The following is an 8,719-nucleotide window of genomic DNA, read 5'->3' as shown; positions in this document are numbered from 1 at the left end:
GGTGTCGTGTACAATGAAACATCAGCAGGACGGCCTGAAATCTAGGCTAATGCATCCAACAGACGCAATGACAGATCCTTAACTTGATTTGTGGCCCGACTGCGCTCAGCTGAGAAGATTCAACCGATGACAAATTATTGGAAATGAGAAGGAACAAAATTCAACATCTGCAAGTCAGTTTGTTAAAAATATTTCCAATCTATTTTTGTAAAGCAAATGCAAACAAACAGCTACTGGAGAAAAACAAAAAGGGAGGTGACTGACGCCCGTCAGGGATGAAATAAAATTAAGATGCACAAAAGAAGAAGTTGACATGGAATTACAGTACAATTTTGATGGTAATGAAATTTCTGTCTTAAAGTCTGTGAGTACACAGACCGCTTATCTTTAATATTGAAATATCAGCGAAATGAATTACATTACAAGCACAGCTACAGTATAACTCCAAGGACAAATCCATATGAAGAAAAAATAAAAATACAAACTTTGAATTTAAAAAATGTACAGAAATTACAGAAAATAATTCGAGTTAAAAACCAATATCTGAAAATGGATTTAACAAGTCAGAATCCTAAGAACAAAATGCACTTGGCTTGGAAGTTGGTATTTACACATTTATACACGCCTGATGCCATCATCATTATATACATGACATTTCAATGTTACTGCAGAAAACCGGAGAAATGTTTTGACTTCGAGGTCGTTCCTTTTATGGTGATGCGAAGGAAACAGAAATAAAGACAATAAATGTTAGTTGTTGTCTGGTTCTGCCTTGTAGAGCTCATCCGCCACGGTCATTGTCACTGTCACTGTCTCCTTATACAAACATGACTGTCATGATTCATCCAAAACAAGCAAACAATTTACAGGTGAATGAGGGAATACCACAGGGCCCACGTGAGAACTAAGGCTGGATATGTGCTGGTTAAAGCCTTTTTTCTTACCAAGTCACAATGCATCATGGCTGACATCATTTTAAAAAATCATTAGAAGTTAGAATCAGCCACAATTTTAAACTTTCTTTTCTTTTTCTTTTTTATTTTACAGCAGTGCCATGAGTGTTCAGCAATGGCTTTTAGTCCAAAAAAGTCCTAAATATGTGCTTTTTGCATAGTCTCAATGCACTTTGTGTTTCCTTTTCTTGTGTTTTTTGTCCTTCTTCTTGCTGGAACATTTAACACAGAACCACTGCTGGTCCTCCGGAGGCGCTGTGAGGATCCCGACACAAGGCCTGAGCAGACGAGAGAAGGAGAAGAGAGGTCAGCTCAGTGAAAAGATGCCGAGGAAGCAGCTATTTTTATATTTGTGCTAGAGGTGTAACACCACAGGTATTAGTCACAAACCACCGCAGGACATGCAGCTGGGTATGAGACTTTCTTTAGTTTAGCTTGCCCTGTCAAAGAAATAATGACTTCACACTCTTATCAAAGGCTGAGGAGACTTTCAAGGTGCCTGGCCATGGAAACTGAAGACCAACTGTGTTCTTTCTAGGAAAGTAACAGACTTAGTATGACTATATAATGAACTAAGGAACCAAATACATGTGTTCTTTATATCATATTTCTATTTACGTATTTCGTAGTTTTTTCTGTGTAAATATGTACTATATGATAGATTCTTGTGACTTTATTGTGTGAATTTTAAAACATTCAACAAATTTACTTCAAATATGGAGGTCAAGTGTTGCACCTGAACAGTTTGGCAGTGAGAGCCGTCGTATCACAAATGTAAATGAGAAACCAGAGGTGGTAGATTTCATTAAGATTGATCATTTTTGATGTATTACGGAACATGCATCTACTACAGAGCTGGACTCCGACAGAGACACTCACTGCTGATACTCCAAGACTAGAGAGAGTAAATATGTCAATTTGCTATTTAAACAGAGCAAAAACTGTCAAAGTTAAATTGTGCTCCTTCATCATAAATATAATAAACTCCTCTTAATGGACTTTTTTCCCCCATCTATGTCACATTTGCAAATATACACATTACAATATGTAGTAATAAGGCTGGAGCAACAACATTTCAGTTGTCTAATTGTCATAATTGTGGTAAATATGGGACCATTTTAAATTTGAGTTTTCACAATGAATGGTAAAATGTTTTATGTAGTCGTTCTTTATATGTACACAAAAGTGAATTTTGGCACGAACACAATCAGTGAATTATAGCTGTAATCAACGATAACAGCTGCAACTAAATTCTGCCTTATGAAAAACTGTAACCGTACATCAAACACAATGTGGCTTGAAGTGGGTTAATGGGCTGGAAAAGGAAGAGAAAGTACAAGGAGAACATGTCACTTACCAATGATACCAATCATCACAATCATCACATCCTATCATGGGACTGCCATCATCAGGTTTGTTACATCCAGGACAAATCCAGATCTGGTTCCCCCACTCATCTCGAATCTTTGGTGAATACAGACAAAAACAAAAAGCGTTACCAACAGACTGCTCGCTGACCTAGTGGTTGCTGTGGGAAAAATGCACATTAGTTAATAAATGGGCGAAATACAACATGCATAACCACATAGACCCATCTGTCTTGACATGCACATCTACATCTCTACATCTACATCTCTACATGACATGCAGACTGAATAAAAGCAATTAATCACAATGCAAATGTAAGAAATAAAAAAGTGGAGTGCAAGCACTCACCACATAGGTACTGACAGTCTCTGTGACTACGCTGCGGACCGGCGTTTTGAGGGAAGCGGCGGGAGACAGCAGGGGCCCCAGGGACAGCAAAGACGACGGAGCAGGAGCCATTGGAGCTGGAGGCGCAGGTGGGGGCAGAGGCAGCACAACTGGAGAGAGTATTGGTGGAGGTGGAGGCGTCCGAGGGCGGTTCCCAGGTCCAGACTTGGCGGCCGGGGTCTTGGGCGCTGGCGTCTTGGGCTCTGAATTTGGAACCACCTTGCTGATAACGCTGGTGATGGAAAGACAAATACAGGTCAGCACAGACACACAGTATACCACCATGATTCATATACTATTTGAATGAATTATCTACTTTGTATCATATTTCTTTCAAAATCAGTGTCTTGTGCATTTTCTTTATCCGTCTCCCTTGAATATGAGGTCTAAACACATCAGTGTCAACACCTTCAGTTAAGATCCCAAACATTACTTTTTACACATATCAAAAAAACATGTCTTGTCCTTCAAAAGTGTCTTTTCATGTTAGAAAGAAGCAAAGTGTTTTCAAATGTGGAGTGCAAGACCTTTAGATAATCAAATAGTATAAAATTGGCAACATTTTAATTCAGATCAGGACCTATTATGAGGAAATAAGGTCATGGTAAAACTGCCTTTCGGTTTTGTTTCAGTCTCAATTGTGTAACAAAAGGAGAACCTCATGCGCCAAGCAGCGGGTGTGATGGAAGAAGTAATGTTGAAACATTTGTTGGCTGCTTACATTTTGTCCTGGCCTGCTCCCACCCTGAGCGTCAGTCTGGGGATGACTGGAGACGGGAGAGCAGCCGGAATTTCCACTTTCACCTGAGGAAACGGGAATGAGACAGGTCAATCTACATGCCACACTAAAACTGAGACATAGTGATGAACTGAGCAAAATGAAGTTACCTTCTCCAATCGAATTCTCTCCTTTTCTTTCTCTTTTTCCCGTTTCTCCTTTTCCCTTTCCTTTTCTTTCCTCTTCTCTTCTTTCTCCCGCTCCTTTTCTTTGGCCTTCTCTCGCTCCTTATCCTTCTCCTTGTCTTTCTTCTTCTTCTTCTCCTTCTTGTCTTTCTTCTTGTCCTTCTCTTTGCTCTTTATTTCTTTATCCTGGAGGATGGGGGCCAGAGGAGGGAGCATGGAGGGGATGCGCAGGCAGGCGGAGGGGCTGAACAGTGGCGGGAGTTCACTCAGAGCGAAGGGGGCCAACGCCGATTGTTTCCGACTGTCGTCCTTATTTCTGTCTTTACCCTTCTCTCTTTTATCTTTGTCCTTTTTACTTTTTTCCTTATCCTTCTTTTTATCCTTGTGTTTTTCCTTCTCCTTCTTGGGGGCATCTCCATCTCTGGATTTTATTTTAAGGGAGCCCTCAGGTAGAGTAAAGTCTCTGGGAAGGAACAGCTCATCGTCCTTCAGTCCAAACTCCTTCCAAGGCATCTTAGCTTCCTTGGAAAACTCCTTGTTTTTATCCCTGTTCTTATCCTTATTCTTCTCTTTCGTCTTGCCCTTATCCTTTTCCCGGTCTTTGTCCTTCGGCTTATCTTTCTCCTTCTTCTTCATTTTCGTTTTGAGCTCCTTCTTCAGCTTCTTCTTCACGTCTACCGACGACACAATCTTGTTCTTCTCCTCAAACACCTTGAGAAGAGGTTCAGGGGTCGGTGGCGAGGCGGATCCTGATGAGATGTAGTCTCCTTGGCTTGGCGGGGGGGCTGCGGAGGGCCCCCCCTGGTTGACCTTTCGAATCACCTCGTTGATTGAATCATCCATAGTCCAGTTTCCTAGTCCTGCGTGTGCCTGCGGGTGAAGTGGCGTTGATGTGTCTTTTAGAGAGTTGCTAACCCCGATCGGGACTTTGGGCGTTGATGGCTCCATGATGGTCAGTCTCCTGGGGCTGGAGAACCCATTGCTGTCTGAATCAGAGCCAGATGAGAAAGCGAAAGGATCGGGCTCCCGCTCAGCACACGCTCTGGCGATCACAGCGTCGATGGAGTCGTCGATAGCCGTGTTCTCGGGCTCCAGTTTCTTGAAGGGCCCCTCGGCTAACTCCCTGTCCTCCACATTCTGACGCATGTGGATGTTCTCCTTGCCCATCCTCTCGCTCAGCGCAGACAGCGGTAACTTATGCACACTGTCCGTCTTGCTCGGCGGTTGAGACGCTTTGACCGAACCCACTTTGGGGCTCTTGGGGCTTTTAGGGCTCTTCGTCCTGCCTGGGGATTTCTTCCTTTCCTTAGATGGTTTGGGAGACTGGATGGGACTACCACCCACTGGAAGAGGAATGACCCCTTTAGGGGACTTAGTCCGTTGTCTGCCAGGGGACGAGACCTTGGGCTTTCTTCCCGGAGTGGTGAGGCCCTTTGGATCAGAGTGTTTTGGTACTACCGGCTGAGGTCTGAAGGAAGGCAGGACTCCGGGAGGGGTTTCGGGGGACAGGGGGTCAAGGCTATCGTGAGAAGGCAGCATGCCTGGGGGAACGCGTTGCGGGTTGAGAGAAGTAAGGGGCTCCCTGGGCTCAACCCCCCATTCTGGACTGAGGCCAGGGTACATGCGTGGTCTCTTAGACGTAGGCATCATGCCGACGGTTGCATCGGGGCTGTCGAGGTGCCTCTTCAGCGGGTGGTTCTCATCATTGACCGTCTCATCTTCCTCCATTTCTTCCTCGTCCTCTTCCAGCGCCACCTGCATAGCTTCAGCCGAGGTGCCCATGTCAGCGAGGACCTCCTCCTCCTCCTCTTCTAGAATGGAAAGGAGCAGAACATTAGTGAGTCACTGTGTACAATTCATCTCCCTGAATTCTCACCAACACAGGTGCCCTATTGACACAGATGTAAGTTATCAGAGTGGCCAATCAAATCTGATTACCTAACCCAAAGATATGAGATGCCAAGTTAATAGGTAAGCCTAGCTGAAATTAAACTTAATGTCATGTAATACAATTCTTCTCTCATGAATGATATTATGTACTTCAAAGTAAACTGTTTGAGATGGCTGCTCATTCAACTTAAAGGATAATTACCGTTTTTTACAATCTGGACCTTATTTCTAGCATAAAATACAATCATTTACTCACCCAGATAACTTTGGTGTCATTACAAATCGTTCTGACGAAATTAGATGCAGCCGAGAGCCGCGCATATCCGTATAATGCGAGTCTATAGGGCAGCGCAAAGCAGCTTCTAAATAACACATTATCTGCCGCAAAACTAGTTCATTTCACCAATATTTTATTATGATACACTAGTGCTATTCCCCTCTGAGTCCGGGGTTAGCTGTTATCAACATCCGGGGTCTGTAGGTTGACCTACTGACCTCTGACCTGGATGATGTCATCTCCGACCGTGGTGCGGCTTGTTGCTACCGTTAATGCTATGGTTCATTTCTGCGTGTTTCTGACTTGTCAGAACAAAATGAGCAGCTGGATGAAGTTCAGCTTCCACAGGCTTCCTCTCCTCAACCTGGACTCACTAAAGCTCCGGCTAGTTGAGATAAAAATGGACCCGAATGCTGAAGCGGAATCATTATTATCAGAATGAGCCGGGCAGCAGTCGGAGATGATATCATCCAGGTCAGAGGTTAGTAGGTCAACCTACAGACCACGGATGTTGATAACAGCTAACCCCGGACTCAGAGGGGACTAGCACTAGCGTATCATAACAAAATATTGGCGAAATGAACTTGTTTCGCGGTGGATAATGTGTTATTTAGAGGCTGCATTGTGTACCCTGTGTTCTCGCATTATATGGATATACGCGGTTCTCGGCTGGATCTAATTTCGTTGGAACGACTTGAAATGACACCAGAGTTATCTGGGTGAGTAAATGATCGTATTTTATGCTAGAAATAAGGTCCAGATTGTACAAAACGGTAATTATCCTTTAATGGTGGCTATAAAGCATGTAGTTTGTGCTCCAACTAATTCATATTATAATAAGGATGATAAGTGTTGATAAGAATTGGATCCACCATTAGTGATCATATATGGAGATAAAACAGTGGAGACAAATAAAAGAGAATATTATGGCCAACACGAACGTATGATAAATCAAAGAACTGTTGTACTGGACCACAATGGTCTTCGCTACATGAAAAAAAAAACACATACTGATAAACTGAATGGATGTTTGTAGTCTGTATTGCTGGGAGACTATTTGTTGCCCCCACAAACAAACTCTCAACCTATGGAAAACACCAATTATGCACAGTGTATACGTACATTATGTCTATGTATGTACTGACCTTCTTGTAAGGAGACCAAAGGTGGCATATGATCTGGAATGTAGTCTTTCCTTTCCTCTGCATCTCTGGCTCCAGCCTGGGGAAACTGCAGGACGTTGTTTTTGCTCACAGGAAAGAGTGGCGTTTGCTGGGCAAAGGCCACGGGCTCCAGGTTGTGGACATAGTCCTCCAGTTCACTCAGACTCACACCCAGCAGCCTGAAGGCCTGGCTGACATCATCCAGGACTGGATCTGTTCTTCCATCTAAAATGCAGCATCAAAACAAGCCGTTAAACCTCTGCACGCCTTCTGCATGTCTTATGTCAGTGTAGCCATACTTATTAAAGCCAATAATGACCTGGGATACGGGTTTTAATGCATTCTTGTACTGGTGTTGCACATACTATTGATGTATCTGGACTGATGTTGACATCCAAGCTAGTCGCAGGTAGTAATGCTCAACAGGTTCCACACTGATACTGACGCATACACAGATAATACAGCACTTAACTATCTAACACACGTGATGTGAGCTTGTCAAATTGTGTGACCACAGACGGAAAGCATCATAGTCACAGTACAAACAACACATGGAATCCGCTTAGCTATGTAGCAGCTACTGTACTTTTTGACACATCAACCTTTGCTAGGGGGCGCCAGCTACGAAACCACTCAACAACAACGACTACTTCAGGCTTACGGGTTTAAAAAAAAAAAGTAATCCAGATAATAAACGAAGCACTTACAGAGCTCAGAGTACCGATGGCAAACCCTGGCCAACTGCTGGATGTATCGATGCAGCACATCGGACAGCAGGTCGCACGCAGTGAGCTGAACCGCATCCCAGCCCAGAGCCTGGCAGATCTGCGCCACCGACACACGCAGCAGCGAGCGGGCATAGCTCTCACACATGTCGCTGACTTCGTTTAGGTCTTAATCCCAGTCAATTCCTCTTCCAAAACATGTTCCCGGTCTTCATGTTTCACGGAACCCCCGGGGGGCTTGAGAAAACCCGCTCCTGCGGTTAATTTTGGACATCTACTTCAGTAAATATATTGGCGCTTTTGCCAGAGTCGCCATCTTGATTCCATCGATAGACCCATCCCCGAAATCTAGACCGCGCGTGCGCAGAGGTTAGCGGCCGCCCACACGGCTGTGGTGCGTTCAGGCGCCTCATCAGCGCCGGACGATGCGCAGAGAAACGGTCCGAGACAGCTGCATGGGGCGCAGACTGCGGCAGACAGACGGTCAACCTGTTGGACCGATAAAATGTCCGCTGTAGTTAAAGTTGTGGCTCCTAATGTCTTAGCTTGTGTTTAACCATGACCACAAGACAACACACCGACAAATTAGGCTGTCTACATCCGCTGAGTCACGTTGAAACCGGAGAAAGGGCCAACGGTTTGAGACCACCGGATAACTCTCACGAGGGGGCCGCAGCTAAACCTGTTGTTGTCACGTTGGGCCATGCGTTGGGCCCTATGGTTGGGCCATTGTAGGCCCCTATTAAACATGGCGCCTGCTTTTTTATCGCTCTTCCTCTAGTTGGCAACAATGGACGAAAATTTACGTTTTTCCACATTAATCTTCGCCACCTTACCACTTTTTATGACAGTGGGCTAAGTTACTCAATATTTTGATTTTTATAACGGTTTGTCAGAAACAATGAAGCAATTCCATGATAAATGTTTATAATGCTTTATGTCAATGATATAACTCTGGCTTCACATATGGGTGGATGACGTGACATGGCAGTTTTGCTGTCTTCAGTGTCAAACATGTATGAATAAAAAATATATTTGCCAAAAACCTTCTCA

The 8,719-nt window shown here is 44.1% G+C and overlaps 1 protein-coding gene across 2 annotated transcripts; it reads right to left on the bottom strand.

Annotated features, from left to right (window-relative positions):
- Positions 1 to 308: 308 nt before the first annotated feature.
- On the bottom strand, positions 309 to 7,995 carry taf3 (TAF3 RNA polymerase II, TATA box binding protein (TBP)-associated facto). Of its 2 annotated transcripts, none has more exons than XM_083973696.1 (7): positions 7,649 to 7,995; positions 6,924 to 7,166; positions 3,597 to 5,422; positions 3,430 to 3,512; positions 2,670 to 2,940; positions 2,311 to 2,417; positions 309 to 1,231 (listed from the first exon to the last, which is right to left on the bottom strand). In XM_083973696.1, the coding sequence occupies exons 1-7, from the start codon at positions 7,812 to 7,814 to the stop codon at positions 1,117 to 1,119; spliced, it is 2,811 nt and encodes a 936-aa protein (XP_083829822.1). In that variant the 5' UTR covers positions 7,815 to 7,995; the 3' UTR covers positions 309 to 1,116. The 2 variants fall into 2 exon arrangements, with proteins under 2 accessions (XP_083829822.1, XP_083829823.1); XM_083973697.1 differs by having other exon boundaries at positions 2,685 to 2,940.
- Positions 7,996 to 8,719: the final 724 nt, after the last annotated feature.

The sequence above is a fragment of the Trachurus trachurus genome, assembly GCF_905171665.1.
Source record: "Trachurus trachurus genome assembly, chromosome: 6".
Classification (NCBI taxonomy): Eukaryota; Metazoa; Chordata; class Actinopteri; order Carangiformes; family Carangidae; genus Trachurus; species Trachurus trachurus.
This window is presented reverse-complemented; position numbering and strand designations above follow the sequence as displayed.

Coding starts and splice junctions, on each gene's coding strand:
- taf3 (XM_083973696.1), bottom strand. CDS start 7,814: ATGTGTGAGAGCTATGCCCGCTCGCTGCTGCGTGTGTCGGTGGCGCAG. Junction 3,513..3,596: donor AGAGAATTCGATTGGAGAAG/GTAACTTCATTT, acceptor CCGTTTCCTCAG/GTGAAAGTGGAAATTCCGGC. Junction 2,418..2,669: donor AGACTGTCAGTACCTATGTG/GTGAGTGCTTGC, acceptor TATTCACCAAAG/ATTCGAGATGAGTGGGGGAA.